The sequence below is a fragment of the Sinocyclocheilus rhinocerous genome, unplaced genomic scaffold, assembly GCF_001515625.1.
Source record: "Sinocyclocheilus rhinocerous isolate Xijiao unplaced genomic scaffold, SAMN03320098_v1.1 scaffold1024, whole genome shotgun sequence".
Lineage (NCBI taxonomy): Eukaryota > Metazoa > Chordata > Actinopteri > Cypriniformes > Cyprinidae > Sinocyclocheilus > Sinocyclocheilus rhinocerous.
In genome coordinates, this window is record NW_015655417.1 from 66,161 (window position 1) to 85,056 (window position 18,896).

At 35.4% G+C, this 18,896-nt stretch overlaps 1 protein-coding gene across 1 annotated transcript in view; it reads left to right on the forward strand.

The window, feature by feature from the left end:
- Positions 1–18,896, forward strand: part of LOC107718266 (glutamate receptor ionotropic, kainate 4) — a 194,207-nt gene that overhangs the window by 42,818 nt on the left and 132,493 nt on the right. The window contains exons 2-3 of the mRNA XM_016525261.1: positions 8,012–8,176; positions 15,099–15,196. Coding sequence (XP_016380747.1) covers positions 8,012–8,176; positions 15,099–15,196 — 263 coding nt within the window. The remainder of the gene's footprint in view (positions 1–8,011; positions 8,177–15,098; positions 15,197–18,896) is intronic.

Genomic DNA, 18,896 nt, shown 5'->3' on the forward strand with positions numbered 1-18,896 from the left:
TATATACAGTATATATATATATATATATATACATATGATTTTTTTGTGATTTAGATCCATTTTTAGTGTACTTGGTTAACAAAGAGACAGCAGTGTGAAATATGAGTGTGAAGAAGAATGTGATGTGTGAGGAAAATAATCTAATAAAATCTAATATAAGTAATCTTATATAAGTAATTAAATATCACTGAATATTTTAATTTTAAGTTATTTACAGTGTCTGTCAAATTATGAAAAGAGTGTGAAAATATATAATCGTATTGAGGTTAATTAAGAACGTAGCTTGCATTAGAGTCTCTGATTTCTTCAATGGTTACCTTAACATACAGTACATGACATTTAATTTTAATTAAAAATGTGAATTTGTTTGTTTTAATTAAAAATATGTGAATAATTACACATTTTTAAAAATCTAGATTAATAGAAATGTAATGGAAATTTCTGCCATTTTATCTTTGAATTCATTCAGGTTGTATAAAAATTAGTTTGCAATAGTGTGAGTAGTTTTTTGGCTGGTCATCTCTCTGGATCATGTAGTGTTATTTCTTTCAAAGGCTTTGTGTGCAGACGCTTCGAAAACAATTCATTTTAATACCCAACCAGGCGTTACTCATTTATCACATATAATTTCTCTAATTCCCTTGCCAATTCGACAACACAAAGACCTCTTAAAGAGTGGGAGAAAAAACACTTTTTTCCCCCACAGACACATAAAGACAAGTAACTGTAATGTCCATAAAGCAACCAGCGTTTTGATTTACTGGGACCTTACGCCCTTCAGCGATAGATTCTGTCTTCAGCGGCTTGTCCAGGGGCTCTGCTAATTAGCGTCATTTCTGGAATTAGACGAGACTTGCTGTGGTGAAAATAAAAATTTAATTAGAATCCGTAATTAAAAGTTGATTTACGAGACGGATCATTCCCATTCAAAGATAGATGATATATCTGTCTAAAAAGCCTCAGTGCAGAGACGATCCATACAGAATTACATGTGAATGGGACCTTCACCAGCCTATTTTTATACAAACAATCAGGCCTTTCCAGATGGAGAAGAATGCGGACCATTAAACATTATTGATAACCTTGAAATCACTTTTGTCCCAGCTTGATAGCAAACTGAATTTAAATCAGATTTAAAAATATCCTGCTGATCTTTCATATAAAGGAAAGGAGAGGTGGAATATTAATATCTAGTCTATTCTCATCAGTGACAAGGGTAAAAGGCCAGTCAATAATAAAGTCAAACAACCTTCGAAAGCATTTTAAGACTCACTATTCATCATTTGACAGTGTAGATCCCTCTGTAAAACCATGATGTTGGCCTCTGAAGGGCTTTATCTCCCAGGTCTTTACTTTTGCTGTAGTTACATCCTCTTTCAGTCTCGATGGGATGAAGTGAAGAGCAGATCTAAGTAGTTCAAATCTGATACGTAGATATCCAATGTAAGCAGCCTATTGCAGTGTTGTTGGGCTTTCAGGAGGCTGTTTGCCCAGATGGCCAATGTATAGATAAGCTAAGTCCCATGACAGTGTATCTTAATCTCGTACCGTAAAACTCCTCTCCTAAAGGACAAACATATAGTGTTAGTGTACTGTACCAATGCATTAAAAAACCTGGGTAAATCAGATTTAGGCTGTTGAAATTGATTTTATTCACAGTAGCCTGTCCCACTGAATATATGTTCAGTGTGGTAACATCGTTTCACCAGTAGGTGGTGGCAAGTAACTGTCTTTATAAGTGAATCACTGAATCATCATTCAAACAATTAGTTGAAAACCACTGATTCATTCGGGAATGCAACCCTGCGTCCCAATGTTCATACTATCCATCCTAAATAGTATGTGAGATTAGAACAAGTGTGTCCCAAAACTAAAAATAGTATGTTGAAAAGAGTATGCCAAAATCCCCGGATGGTCTACTATTTCAGGTAGATTTTTGAAGTGTGTATCCGTGCACACTCTAATGGCTAATATTGCTCACATTCCATTGCGCTTTGACGAAGGATTTGGTTCAGAACGACAAACGAATAAAAAGCGTTAAAAAAACTACAAACATGGCGGATGTATGTGACCGATGTTTAAGTAGAGAGGTTTAGATAAAGAGGTTTTGCACAGAAGGGCACTCCAGCCATTTTGACCTCCATCATTAAGGGACCCCCAAGAGGTCACATTTCTGTGAATGAACTGAAATGTGGAGGATGTTAACTGTGACAAGATGATTGACAGGTCAGTTTACAGTGACCGGGTGTGTGTAACTATGCGACAGAGCAGACCGTTAAAGACACAATTGTATGACATGATAGTATGTCCCAAAGCTTGCCTACTCCTCTAATATAGGGTGACCAGATGTCCTGGTTTTCTGGGGACAGTGCTGGTTTTTGGTGTCCTGTCCCCGACTTTAAGGGTGTAGTAGAAGTAGGCACATTGGGACGCACAGCACAAATCACGCAAGTCTTTTGAATCATTCATTCAACTGATTTGTTCAAAACCACTAATTTATTCAGGAACTAAACAAGTGACTCAAATCTTTGGATCAACAGCTTCTTTCAGGAACAAAACCACGCTACTGTGTTGCTTATAGATTCACACCTGTTCTGCATCGTTTGGATTTATTTTCATTGGCGGAGTAAAAACAGACAGTGTTTATAATTTAGATAAAAAAATGAAAATACTATTATTACAAATGCCAATTTGCAATTTCAAGCAGCATAACAGACTGTTTTGTACAGCTAAACCAACTAGAAGTGGCCGAAACTGGAAGCCTCGCACATTCAAGTTTAAAATGTCTGAGCCAGTTCTTACTGTACAATAAACATAAGGCGGATAAAAATAGTTTTTAACATTAACATTAACATTAACGTTAAACAGCTTGTTTATCACTCTAGCATAGCATTTTATTATTGCAAGAACACACTATGTAAACGCTTCCTAAGAAACACGATAAAGTGTTGTTAAGGCCTGCTGTATAAGTGGACTAGTCAATTTTGAAAATATGTATTTTGCACATCCCTAGTTTCTGGTTCAGCAAGGTAAAGTTGTACTTTTTAACCAAACAAGAGATACTCCCACAGCAGAGCAGTCTGTTAAACTGGGCTTGATACTGAAGTTTCCTCAGTAGTGATATTTGTTGCTTACAACATGCATAGAGCATAAAGGAGCATACATAAATGATCAAACATTATTGTGGCCTCACTTGAGCTCATGATATGCTCTGTTCTGCCTTTATACTTAAAAAAAGATATTAAAAGAACTTCTACACTGTCAAAAAAAACAAAAAAAAAACATCTCCAACTCAATTTTTAGTGACTTGTTGCATCACAATTTTCCACTTGGTTCAGTTGAAATGTATCATCATTTATAAAACCACGTTCTTGGTCCAATTAGTTTTACATTTTAATTTTAATTTTTTTTTACCTGATCAAATCTTTATATTGGTAAAGCACCCTAAATTCATTGTTCCAAAAGACAATCAAAAATGTATTAAATGGTAATACTTTAAACAAAATGTTAACTCATTTTATTTACAAATCAGCAGGATATTTTGTGAAAATACTTAAAAGGCAAAAGTGTAACTACATTGAAGTCTTCTTCGCATTAGTAACACTTTAAAAAATCATGCACTTAAAATCCAGCTTTCTGACGAGATGCACTAGCAATACCTTTTCTACAAACTCTTTTACTGTATGTTGGTAAAGTTCTTTCAGTTGTTTGAAAGAAAGTTAATGAGTGTGCTTTAAAGTCATTACTGTTGAAGTTTGTTCATTGATAATCAGTCTAGTATAATGGCTGTATAAATGTCACAATCAAGATTCTGCTGCTTTGACGCTCTTCACGCCTCATTTGGATCTAACTGTTTAAATGGAAAAGCATATTAAATGGCAGTTAGTGTGCTTAAAGGTGATGCAGTTGTCCATTTTATCTGTGTTCAATCACTCTGGTTGATTAAGTGTGTGATGGTGTTTATTTAATAGGCATTTGTACATTGGACAACCCATTTGAGTGATGAGTTCCTCTCTCCTCACAGTACCGCCATCCTCCATGGCTGGTCTGTTTTGACTACTGTTAGCCAACGGCCCAGTGGGAGCAGCAGCACAAGGTGATTTTGAGAGTTTAGTGGCTTTATTATGGTGACAATGTAGTGTTGAACGGGCCTTTGGGACATACTATAAACCCCCATGTATTGTAAGATCAAATGGTTTGTTTCAGTGTTTCTTTAGGCTGCAGGATACATAGTGGTTTGCGAGCTACACAGGTTAATAGCTAGAAGAAATATAGTGCAATAAAATCTTCAGATACAGAGTGCACATAAACAAACGCTAAAATAATTCTATAATTCAGTGGGTAACACCAAGGAGGTATGCAATATCCGGAGAGTATGAATTATGTATACATTAGCATTCCCATTTGTCTAAAGATGAGCTACTCAGCTGTGCAGGAATGAAGGCTCCATTATGTAGGAGCTGTGGTGCTATTATGAGGGCAAAGGTTTGAATCTGGCTGGCATCATGCAGTTTTTTTTAATCTTCCATCTTGCTATTACCTCATCACTTACCTGTCAAATAAAGCTCTGGGGTGCTTTTTTGGAGAGGCAGGTTTGAAGTAGGTCTGTGTCGTATCCAATTGTCCAATTTCTAACATGGCCATTTCCTATCATGATTAATTTACCTATTAAATTAAGGTCAAAAGACCCAAAGGTTTCTGTGTTTTGGGATATTTGGTGCTTTATGGGAATACAGGTTCAAATCTGTGACATATCCAATTGTCCAATCTTTAACATCACCATTACTTGTCTAGCTTCACTTACCTATCAGCTAAAGGCCAGCAAGCCCAAAAGCTTCCACCATTTAAGGGGGTCGTTCCATTCAAATGGGAAAAATGTGTTCGAGTCGGGCCTGCAACATATCTGATTCCCCCAACTTTAATTTTTTATTTTTTTTTACCTATCAGTCAAAGGCCAAAACGCCCAAAAGCTACCATTGCTTAGGAGTTATGGTGCTCATATGGAAAAAATGGGTTCAAGTCTGGCCTGCAACATATCTGATTCCACAATCTTTGATGATCAATAATTTTTTTCCGTCTTTCTTTACTCCAAGTCCAAAACGGATATATAAATTGATTTAAAACACACAGCAGTGCAAACACACATTGCTGCACATGCATTTCTGCTCATACCATAACTGTCAGCCCTGGTATCCATGCACATTACACAATGCGTTTCATGCCGCGGCACGCGCTGCTGCTCACCATCGATTCCTCTAAAAGGGTCAGCAGCCAAGCCAAGACTGGAAGATTGAATAGAACCTCAGCTGCAGTGGACCTCCACATTGCTCAGAGTCTCATACCGTAAATATGCTATGCGACAGTCTTTTTAAAAAATAAATTTTTTGATACTTTTGGAGCTTTGGTGTTGCCGACTTTGCATGTAAAATATCTCAGAGTCTCATACCGCAATGCCTTTAAAATGTCATTGCCCTGCAACAGATCTCCCCTTCTGATATTTTTACCCTGCGCTAGGATTCCGTTTAGAGCTGGCAATTCCAGTTTCTTGCTTTGACATCTACATTTGCGACCGTGAACTGTGGACAAGAACAGAACCTCAGGGCTTAGAGCTTGCTCCACTTGTGATGTGGGAACAGTCTTTTGCTATCGGCTGCAACAGAGTGGAGGGGGGGTGGGAAGTCTTCTGTATGGGTGGCCAGTACAAGAATGAACATCTTTTCTTGTAATCTTTTTCTCTTTCTGTTGAGAATAACTGTTTTAATGTGAATAAATGTATGCTTTAGCAATGCATTCCCTGCGAACATTTGCTATGACAGGTATTACTGATGGGAAAACTTCTGTAATGAATGTGGCTTTGCCCCACATGTGACAGCATATTAATTGATGATACATTTTTTTGTAAAATATCCCATATGAGTCTGTGGGAAAGGCAAAAATCTATGTTTTCTCCTCGCAGAACACATTAACTCAAATTGGACTCATGTACTGTATATAGTAATTTAATTGCTTTTTACCCAAAAGCACATTAAAATAGCAAAAAATGCTCTGCCGAGATTTAATCTCATTTACAACATACCGCGGATCTCCATTTACCATCTCTAAACAAACATCTCGATATTTATGGCAGTCTTAAGTGGATTGTTATTTATATTGCCCTTTTTTAATAGGAGAACTCTTATGGCTTATTCGGTCTTGTTTGAATTAAATGATTAAAGCTTTCTGAATCACTGCAGTTCCATTTTATGCATAATGTATTTTTTTTATGATGATTGTACAGTCCAAGATTAGTCCAAGGGTTGTGCTTACTTCCAGTGCAATGTTTATGAACACGAACTCTTATAGCATACTGTTCTGTCAGGGTTTGACAACTGGCATTAAAAAAAATCGGTATAATCGTGCACAGTTTCAGCGCTACAGTGTAAATAAAGCACTTTCAGGGCAATGCATGTGAGTCATGCAACAAATTCAGAGTCACTGGAGATCTAATTATGTGTTGGCTTGAAGAATGGTGGAAAAATAAACCATTTCAATATGCCAGCATGACAACAGAAATATCACAACAAGGATAGTTTGAAAATAGCTTGACATTCATCAGAAGTGTCAGACGCTCACCTATAGTTGTGTTGATGTGATGTCAGGGGCTTGAATAAAGCTTTCCTTCTGCAATTTTGTTTAAAAAGAAGGACTTTTGCTATTGAATCGTGTCAGACATCATTAGGCTCTTCTCACGTCAAATATTACAGTGATAAAAATGTAAATGTTATTTGCTTTACGCAGATTGTAATATCCCTGAGCGTCAGATACTGGTTGTGGCATATATTGTTGCTAAGCCTTTAGTTAACTCACCACGGACTAGACATATTCAAAGCAGATTGAATATGAAACGGGTTCACAAAAGTGGACATGCCCCAGGTAGCCAAAACGATTTGGCCCGATAATGGCCCAGATCCGGCAGGCCGAATTGAAATAAATCGGCCTGGCTGCGGTTGCCAGAGTCGGCATGGACATGTGATGAATGACGCCCCAGAATCGGCCCAAATACACTGGCCCGAGTCCGGCTGCCAAAACTGCCGGCATTGAGCTACAATCACGCCGACAAGAATTGAAACACTTAGCCGGTACTGAAACTTGGCCAACACCACCGGCATTGGGCCACAATCACACCAACGAGAAATGAAACACTTAGCCAGTACTGGCCCGAGTCTGGGTACTTACTCTGGGCCAACACCACCGGCATTGGGCCACAATCACACTACACTTACTCATACAGAATTACAACTTCTAAAATATGTGTATTAAAGACTCATTCTAGTTTTGATATAAAACCAGAGCTTTGAATAATTAGTTTTTCCACAAAATGACATTGTTACCTTAAAATCCTTAAGATGGTATCTACTTCCAACTGATGAAATAAAATACATATTTTACAGTGTCCTTGTTAAGTCTACATGTACTTATGCATGTCAACTAAATATGTCACCTTTACAAAGATTAAGGGTTTGGCCCACCATTTCTTGTCATGGCATCCCCACCTACTACCCCATAACATCCATAACATCACTTTCGGTGAGCCGCTGCCAGAACACAGCCGAGTGAGCCGAGACTCAGCCACAATTGGCCCGATTGCGCTGACTACCTGGGGCAGTATGTACACTAATAGCACTAAGGAGCCAATGACTGTAATAGTGCAAGGATATTGTTTATTTACTGCGCAACATTGTGACTGAGTCATTCATAGCAAAACAGCTACATGGAGCGCTTGTGTCAGTCTAGTAAGAAAACTGTCAAAGAACAGCATTAATCTTGTCTACTGTAATCGAATGCACTTCAATATGCACACAAAGGTGACCCAGTAACACTTGTGCCTACATTTTTCCGTGATTCTTCATTGTGTTGAATGATTTCTGTAGTATCTTGAGGACTTCTTCATCTCTTTTGTCACAGTTGTGTTCGTCAAAATATCTCATCTCACTTTCTGGATCTCTCTCTTTCTCCTTGAACTGTGTCTCAGCTGCCATTCTTGATGACCCGATGGAGTGTAGCCGCGGGGAGCGATTGGCCATCACTCTGGCGAAAGACAGCATCAACCGTTCCAGCAACCGCTCCACCACAGGCAAACTGGAGGTGGACATTTTTGAGCTGCTCCGAGACAGTGAATACGAGACAGGGGAAACTAGTGAGTATTTATATATATTTTTTTATATTTTAATATTTTATCGTTTCTGAGGAGTATGTAAATTTTACATACAGTATAATTTTTATACATTATACCTAAAGAAATGTATAATGTTTTTTTATATTTTATGTAGTAACTTTTTTATAAATATGTTTGTTTTAATAATATTTTTATATGCAAAATATTTATTTTACATTCAGTTATATATTCAATTAAGCACTATATAGCAGTTTTGATACATTTAAAATAATGCACCCTCACATTTCCACAGATGGACAAGCAGTTATAAAACAATTTGCATGCTGTATTTGTCCAATTAGTGCTATTAATTAATTATGATTTTAAACATTAAGAAATGTGTCATATTTTAATAATTTTATTATATTTAAAAAATTTTTTTTACATATATTTAATTTATTTATTTTAATTTATTTATTAATTTAATATTTCTAGTACAATTTAATAATATATTAAATAGTACTTTTGACAAATCAATTTAAAATTAATCACCCTCACGTTTGTACAGATGAACAAGCAGTTATAAAACAAGTTGCATGATGTGTTTGTCCAATCAATGCTTTTAATCTCATAAATATGCAAATAAGAATATCAACCCAGGTTTTACAAGTGTACAGTTTGAAATATCACCGCCTAGTGACCCGTAATTAATTAATTACCCAGGATAAAGTATGAATGGTGGAAAACATGGAACCAGATAAACTAGGATTATGTTTACAGTAGGAAAGAAGGATTATGTTTAGGCAGTTGTGGCCTAATGGTTAGAGAGTCGGACTTGTAACCCAAAGGTTGCGGGTTTGAGTCTTGGTACCGGCAGGGATTGTAGGTGGGAGGAGTGAATGACCAGCGCTCTCTTGCACCCTCAAAACCACGACTTTCACAACTCACTGCTGTGTGTGTGCATTTGGATGGGTTAAATGCAGAGCACAAATTCTAGTATGGAATACCATACTTGGCCACACGTCATGTGACACATTTACTTAGGTTTAAGAAAGGGATAATTCACCCAAAAATGGAAATGGTGTCATTATTAATTCTCTGAAAATTCTTCTTCATTTTGAAAAATTGCTTTTTGTCCATACAATAGGAGTCAATGGAAACCAAAGTTGTTTGGACCCCAACCTTATTCAGAATATCTTCTTTTGTGCTTCATTAATAAAAGAAAGTCAAACAGATTTGAAACAGCATGAGGGTGAGAAGATGATGACAAAATTTTATTTTTGGGTGAACTATCTAGATTACCAATTAGATTAAGGTGCATAATATACTGTAAGTATGCTAGGAACTATGATGCTTCCTCTTCCTACTCCATATATTTGTTTTAATTTAGTTTGAACATTTTTGCAGAGCTCTTTAGTTTTAATTTTCATAGCTGTCCTTTAGCTTCACAACCTGAATAATGGCATTATAATGATTCACAGGTAGAGGCAAATTATGAGATAATTGTGTCCTCCCGAGGGCATTCCTTATTACTTATTTAACAGCAAAACTTTGTTGTGTATTTAAGTGTGAGCACATCCCTGCTATATTTTTATTTTCTTTTTTACATCTTCTAAAGGAAATATAATTTTTCTTGTTTTCAATATTTTCCAAGTTTTGTAATGAAGTGCAGTGACACACATATAAATATACTTATATACATGCATAATTAGAGTGTCTGTCAGTTTCATCTCTCCATATGTTCTTGGCTGGTAGCAGACGATATATTCTGTGATAAAGAAAGGGACCATTATGTGATTGCAATCAACTTAACAGGTTTTCACTCATCACAGAATAAAGTGTGCTGTCTATTCTGCTATTCTGATGTCTTCGTAGTCAGAAGGTATGCAGGGATTTATTGGAACAATATTTGTTTCGTTGGTTACGGCAAAGTCACTCTTAAAGGTCAGCTGATACGCCATACAATACAAATTACATTACAGACATTTTTTTTATTAACACAAACTCCAATAAGAATCAATGTTCATTTGGATCTATATCAATCTGAATTTTAATGATTTATTTATTAACTTGTTTATTTTACAAATTTACTTATTTGATAGGCCTAGAAATAGTGCAGAATCTGAAATATTCTTTATTAATTTTATGTTGTAACATTTTGTTTTAAAATTTATTTGTTTGATTAGTGACCTAGAAATAGTGCAGAATCTGAAATATTCTTTATTAATTTTATGTTGTAACATTTGTTATGTTTGTATTTGTATGTTGTAACATGTTTTAAATTTTACAAAATCATTATTTATTTATTTAACATCATAACATAACAGTTTGGTTCTTGATTTAGCAAAATTATTTATTTATTTATTTTAATTATGAGCATAATTTAAAGGGGAAAAGTTAGCATGAATTTCACATCATAACATTTTGTTTTACATTTTGCAATTGCAGTATCATAAATCTTTCTGTTTATTTCTAGGTTTGAATCCCAGATTTTCAGTGTGGACTCAGACTTTTGAACTTCACTCTGCCTTTAAAATTGAAACCGGCAGTCAGTGGGTTTCAAACGAATAGTGCGACTTTTACTTTAACAGCTGCCAGTCAATCTTTGTGTGCCTTTCTTACTCTGAGGCCCTAGATTTAATAATGCTTCCCTTACAAATCCTGAATCAAATAGCGTTGGGGAGAACAAAATAGAATTGCTCACTCAAAGAGGGATATTAAACATGACTGAGGTTCATTGTTGTCAATGAAAGTAGGCGGCACTAAAATCAGGAGAAGACAAGCTGTAATTTAAACAATCAGAGCTGTTGAGACACATGGCGGTTAAGGATGAAAAGCCTCTCCTGGTTTCTCTGGGCTTATGAGGCAGCACCATTAAAATACCCCTCCTGATAGATATAAACAGCTTTCTTTCGCTCCACGGTTTGTCGCACAACCCTGTTCAGTCTAATTCAGTATTGTAATAGCTTGCAGTATGCAGGAATTGAATTAGAAATGGATCAGTGACACTCCTAGGAAGGGAGAAATGTCACACCGCCACTACCTGCCCTAGCATACTCCCGTCTGAAATCGCTGAAGCCTGCATCTTCCCACATCCCACATTGTGTGTGTTTGCATGTGGTCTGCATACTAATGTTTGTGATCTGAAGTGAACAGAGATGTTCTGAAACCAGCCACGATACATTGTGCTCACTCAATCCACATGGATTCATTGTCCTTCTCTGGATCAGCCGTACAGGAGGGTCATGTCAAAAGATTCGACTCCAGTCAGTCATAACTTCGTAACTCATAGTACATGCTAGGGTTAATAACTACATGCCTTGTGATCCGTGCGTGCAAGACAACAGCACAGATGAATAATTCTTGGATGACTGTGTAATAAAACAGGCTGAGATAAAGATGGAACTTTTGAGATATATTAAACATTTATAGTTGTGAAATTCTACATTGTTAAAACATGTATGTATACATTTACATAATGCTTCATTCTGTTCTGTGATTTCCAAAGACTGATCAGAACAATCAGGACTTGCACAGGTGTCTGTGTTTAATACTCAGACACAACAATCCTACTACCTATCTCTAGATTACCAGTAAATGCTGGAAAATGTGCTTCTTAATGGATCGTTTATGTATGAATCAAATGTGGATGAGACATTTAGCTAAATTAAAGTAAATAAAAAAGATACACTGTTTGTTTAGTGGAATTTAATTACCAGTGAAGCTCAAGCCACTACAAAAAAAAAAAAGTGTTATATTGTATTTAATTGTTTTTCATTGAAAGACAAAGTTATACATATGTATATATATAAAAAAAACACAATCAAATTTTACACAGACTTGTGGAGTTTTTGCTGCTGAAGATCATTTTCAATTCAACTTATTACTAAAAATTATGCTGATGATAAATAGTAATTTAATAAAGCCTCATATATTTGACACCACCCTCTGTATAAATCAAATCCAAATTGGACTTTTAACAAAAGTTAGTTGGAGTTGGTGGAATGTAATTGTCACTGTGATAGACTGGAAGCAATACATGTTGAGAAGAAAATATACACTACACTCTGAAAAATGAAGATTCTTTATTGCCATCTGAAGTTTCATGAAGAACCGTTAACGACCTTTCTAATGCACAAAATGTTCTTTATAGTAGAAAAATGTTTTAAATTATTATTAAAATGCTCTTCATACTAAGAGAAAATGGTTATTTTAAGAACTGTTCAGTAAAAGGTTCTTCGAAAACCCAAAATGGTTATTTTCTTGCTTTACTGCAAAAAAAAAAAAACTTTTGGAAGCTTTATTTCTGAGAGTGTATATCAAGAGTCATTAACTGTAGTAATAATGTTGATGCCAATAAATCATGAGATTAATTACTTTAACAAGTTGAAAGCCCTGTTTAGAAGAATAACAATTCACAGCAAGGCTGACATGAATCCATGAGGCTACACTTGATTTCCAACTGAGAGCAGTTGACCTGCGAAATGAACGCTTGTGTATTCACTGTAGCAGTGTGTAGTGATCCTAAAAATGCAGCTCATCACCCTTCAGGGCAGCGCAGAAATGTGCTTGCAATGTATTATAGGAACACAAGTAACAGAGGCTTCCACAGGTGTCTGCATTTGCATTTTTCACTATGAGATTATGAGTTAAAAAAAATTTAATAATAAAAAAAAAACTCTGCATCTATTGGTGCTTTGTAATCGCATCATTTCTGTCAGGACCACTATCGTCAAAGATGATTGACAATTAGCATACAGTTTGGATTGGCGGTATGGCTTTCCTTTGTTCCCAGCATGCCCTGCTTAAGTGCTCAAAGCACCAGTATGTGGCCCACACCATCATAATTAAAAAAGAGAGGGATAAAAAAAAATGACTTGATGTGTGGCCAAGTATGGTGTCCCATACTCGGAATTTGTGCTCTGCATTTCACCTATCCAAGTGCACACACACACACACCGTGAACACACACCCGGAGCAGTGGGCATCCTTTTTTTTTGCTGTGGCACCAGGGAAGCAGTTGGGGGTTTGGTGCCTTGCTCAAGGCGCCTCAGTCGTGGTATTGAGGGTGGAAGAGAGTGCTGGTCATTCACTACCCCCACCAACAATTCCTGCCAGTACTGAGACTCGAACCCGCGACCTCCGACTCTCTAACCATTAGGCCTCGACTGCCCTCCAGATTAGAAATTATTAGAAATGACACTTCAGACCGATGCCCCGCTTGTGTGCTAGAGAGTGAGAAACAAATCTACCTCTCACTCCTCCTGCTCCTAATCACAAATATAATTTCAGGACACACTTCACTCAAAGGTCAGTTAATAATAAAATGTAATTTTGTGTGAGAGACTGAAAAAGAGCAGATTAATAACAGCGCTAAGCTTCTGATAGGCTAGATTGTGATTATAGTGAGCTCTTTAAAACCTGTTCTTGAATAAAATGGAATTATTTGGGTTTTGCTAGTAATTTTAGAACAGATTGAGTGGACACCAAGAGATCAGGTTTTGGCTGATAAGCATGGACCATTAGCCTCTGATGGTAGATTCAGTAACTGCACCATCTGGACCCAAAAATCATATTTCTCTATTGAAAGTTGTTACAAAGTAGGCATTTGTTCTAATGGAATACATCTGTTTGCAAGCAACATGTAAATATTTTAAATACAGCATTGTATTATAGTAGATGAGTCCCCAATTTATTTACTTACTTACTACTACAATTGTCAATATTATGGTGATGATTATTATTATTATTATTTATTGTGATAATTATTATTAATTGTTATTATTATTTTAATAATGATTATTTATTTTATTAGTTATTTTTAATAATAATAATAAAAAGAATAATAACAATTGCTTATATTTCGATGGTGATTATTTTATTATTAATAATTGTTCATGTTAGTTATTAATTAATGATTTATTTTTATTCTGTTGCTGTTATAATAATTATTCTGTTGTTGTTGTTATAATAATAATAATAATACTTATTTGTATTATTATTATTATTATTACTACTACTACTAACTACTAATTGTTAATGCTTTTTGCTTTGTCTGGGTATTATAGACTTCCATGGCAGATACAGTATCCTTGACAGTAACTGATTACATGTCAAATGGATTACGTAATCAGATTCCAAAAATTAAGTACTTGAAATTAGATTATATTACATTTTAAAATACTTGTAATCAGACTACAGTTACTTTTTATTGATTACATGATTGCATATAATTCACACAATTATTAATCACAATTTATTGATTCTCTCTAATTCTTCTTTTTCCATCTTTTAAATGTTCCTAAACATTACACATTAAACAAATTCGCATTATTTCTTATTTACATGTAGTGCAGGAATTCCCAAACTTTTTTTGTCAGCTGAGCCTCTTTCACCTAATATATTTTCCTGAAGAACTCCCTGAGATTTTAAGATAATAAATTAATAATTAAGTAACACATTTGCATATTCAAGGTTCTTTGACTTTGGTTAATGGTCACATGGCATGCAGGTAAACAAACTAAATATTTAATCTTTTTTAGTAAGTCCTTAATTTTGATTGTTGTTAGCTTAAAATCATTTATTTTAATTTGACATTTTTATGATTTAATTAATTATTAGCGTTTCATTAAACTTGCAAACCCCAGTTTGGGAAACCTTGACCTAATGTTTAATGCACTTCATGTCGTTAATAACAACGGATGGAATATATTTCTTTCTATTTGTATTTCAATTATTATCAATATGTTACAAGGTTGATCAATGCGATTAAACGAGTTATAATAATATGTAATTGTCATGTAATTTGGAATCAGTTACGGATTACATTTAGTAAGTAATCTACCCAGCACTGATCCTTGAATAAAAATAAGACAGCAGCACTCTTGGCAGGGTTACATCTTGCTTTCCTTCTGCTCTCTGTCTGTAATAAATGACCGTTGGTCTTTCCCTTAACAATTGACAGTGTGCCAGATCATGTCCAAGGGGGTTGTGGCGGTCCTGGGCCCCTCTGCCAGCCCGGCATCCAACTCCATCATCAGTAATATCTGCGGTGAGAAAGAGGTGAGTGCTGGAATTGGCTCTCTTTTATCGTCAGCGCAACATACCAAAGCCCAGATCATATTACCAAGTAATCATTCATATCATTACTGTAATGACCGATGTGGTCGGTAACACGCTCTAAAAATGACCCCTAATCACAGCAGATGAACACGACAACCAAATGACCAGTGTTAAGCCGTGACTACAATGTTCAGCTCTAATTAATAAATACATAAATGATTATTGACACAACATGCTCAGTAATCCCACTGTTCTGAATTCAAACTTTCCTATAAGCATTTGTTCTGCCGCCGGCAAACATGAAGACACATGCGAACAGACTAAGTAAATTACTAAGGGAAGAATTAAATAACGTGGATTAACAGAGAATTTATATTGATTAATTGTCGCCATGATGCAGGCTGAATTGTTTGGAACAGTTTCTCGCTCCGTCAGAGAGTAAAGTCGAACTTCCCGAACACAGAGAACAAAAAGAGAGCTGGATGAAGTGAAATATTTACCTCAATCACTTGAAACCAACTGCCGGTTCATCCTATCTTAATTCCATAGGTATATGCTGTAATGTATTTCAATGGATTATAGCTGACATATAATGTCGTCACAAGTAGTGTTGCTTTCGTCAACGAAAATTATGACTAAATATCGAGCTGAGTCGCCACTTCTAAACAGTCTAGTGCAGGAGCTGATGTGAGATTATATGTGGATTTTCTTCCAAAGCAGCAGTCAGAGGAATATATTACTATCACACAGGTAATGAATAATGCAGCTTGAAACAAGTTTACTGTGCGTACTCAACTGACTAAGCATCACTCCTTAATGTCTTCATAATTCATAATCAGTGGCAACTTGCCTTCCAAAGTGAGCAACAAGCATAAATATTCATAGTCACATCTTATAAAGGACTGCTTAGGTCATAGATGAGGCCTTGTGTAATGAAAGTTTAAACGTTTACATAAGCTATAATACACCTCGATGAATATTTATAATGCTGACATTTTATTTGTTTTTCAGGAGCTGTTATTTGTCTTTGCAGTAGGTCAGGGTTTGGTTAGCGCTGCCGTTGTTAGCTGCTTTGGGATGATGAAATGGGGGGTCAGATGGTCTCTGTCCTCTGTCCGGAGTCTAGCAAGAAGCCTCTGATTTTTCAGGATATTTTTGAAGGGATGATTTCATATTTGAGTGTAACCAGGCTTATCGGGTCTCTGTGACCAATATGTTAAAGTATGGAATAAAAAGTAAACCTGCTGCAACAGTTTTGTACAATTCGGCAAGAACCCTGGATGAATCCAAATATCCACCCCTAAAATCAGAAAGTTTATTTTAAGAATATAAAGATTATTATTAAGATTAAATAATCAATACCTTAATGCATGTCGAATTTTTTTAAATACTCTGGTTTGACATATATTCCATTTTCTTTCTTTCTTTCTTTCTTTCTTTCTTTAAATAGTTTGAGGTGAAACTAATAGTTGATAGACCTACCATAATTCAGTGATTTTATTTTAACTAAATCATGGTAAAAAAGGACAGTAATACAATTATATTTTATATAAAATACAAGAAAATAAATAAATAAATAAAAACAAAACAGATTGTTATTATTATTGGATTTGAATACATTTTTCTTATTGCATTTTTATTTATACATTTTATTGTTAAATATTATTGAAATTTTATTCCGTAGTTTGACATAAATAGATTGTTTTTTTTCTGTAAGCAATTTATAACTTTCTTTAATTTTTTCTTTCATTTTATTTTGATGCAGAACATGACACAGACATGTTTTTGACAGGTTTTATGAGATTTCCTTGTACAATTTCATTTACTTCTGTATGCGTACAAATGCAGAACATATTAATTTCCCTCAGTGTGTGTGCATTCTGCTTGTGTGTATGGGTGTGTTTGCACTGGTTAGATTGCAGGCATGTTTGTAATATGTGGGAGGCCTACATCGTTCAGATCATTCGTATTTCTGTACACAGCTGTTCTGAGACTGACAGTTCGGCCTGAAGATAGAAGTAAGTACAAGATATACCTGTACTCGTTTTATTATCACGGGTGCTCAAGATGCTCCTTCACTTATGTAATGCAATGATGGAGTTTCCCATCTGGCCTAGGAAGAAAAGACAAATCTGCTGTGAGTGTCTAGAGTGTGGCTTTTGACTTCTCTCATTATTACTGATAAATGTACGTTCACAGCATGCTGTCACTTTCCCTTCTCACACAGCTTATTTTATACTACATGGAGTGACAGGACTTGTAAAAATAAAATGTAAACAGTCTAAGTGATTTTGCTTCTTGTAAGTCAAGTACAGGAACCTTTTTGACAAAGTTGTTGTTGACGGTACTTTATATGTTTTCTCAGGGACCTTGGGGTTCAGCTAGCATATTGCATTGTAATTCAAGTCAGTCACTAGAGAAAAATATATACTTGTAGGACAAAAAAAGGTGAGCGGAAAAGAGGTTTTCCTCTAATTTCTTATAAATATGAATGGTGTGTTTGTAGTACAGAGAGGGTGGCAGATGAGAGAGGCAGGAGCCTTTGAAAGCTTCAGGAGCCACTACAGTAGAGCAGCACGGCTGCGCTTAAGGCTGAGGCCTTTGAACCTGAATGACACAGGGGTTCAGGGGAGGAGAGAGATGTGGGAACTAGGTGAGGGAGAAAAGCCAGGCCTGAAACCCAAGAGCACAAAAGACAGAACTTCCTGTGGAGCGTGAGACCTCTGCTGAATACATTGATATGGAAAATTTGTATTCATGTGTTGATATTCAAATCACGGTTTTGCTCCTTAGGGGCACTCTATGCCACAGCGGTGATGCTGATTTTTATTCATCATTATTTTTGTAGAATTTTTGTACATTTTCATAAATAAGCGTGTTGTGCATTTGCTTTTGCATCTGTTGAATGTGAGAAACGGTGGGGCTGGAAGTGTGATACCATGTTGAATATCTACGATTTAAAATCTAATTTAAATCTTGAAATAAACAAAGGTTTAATATTTGGACAGATTTAAAACAAGAATGTTGTGTTATGTGATGAAACAAAGGAATGTTTTTGCAAATTAAATGTTTCATTACAAATATTACAAATTATTTGAATTTTTAGAAATTTAAATCAAACTTTATGCTGGGTCATTATAGTTAACTGAAACAAACTAAAATTTAAAATGCTACTTGAAATTTATTTCAGCTAGTTGCAAAGGCAACATTTCTCTTTTTAATTTAGTTTAACTTGCTGTAATAAAAATGTATAAAAACTATACAGACAAAAAATACTAAAAATGACAAAAACAAAAAAAACTTGGAAACAGAAAATATAAAAATAAAAACTGATTCAAAATAGGAATAAAAACTATAATAGTATCTCAGTGTTACTAAAATAACACTAACGTTGTTCTGCAAAGCGTTTTTGTATTTTTGCCAATTTATAAGAAATATTATGTTACTTAAAGGGTTACTCCACCCCAAAATGAAAATTTTGTTATTAATCACTTACCCCCATGTCGTTCCAAACGCGTAAAAAAAGCTTCGTTCGTCTTCGGAACACAATTTAAGATATTTTGGATGAAAACCGGGAGGCTTGTGACTGTCCCATTGACTACCATGTAAATTACACTCTCAAGGTTCAGAAAAGTATGAAAAGCATCGTCAGAATAGTCCATCTGCCATCAGTGGTTCAACCGTAACCTTGTGAAGCGAC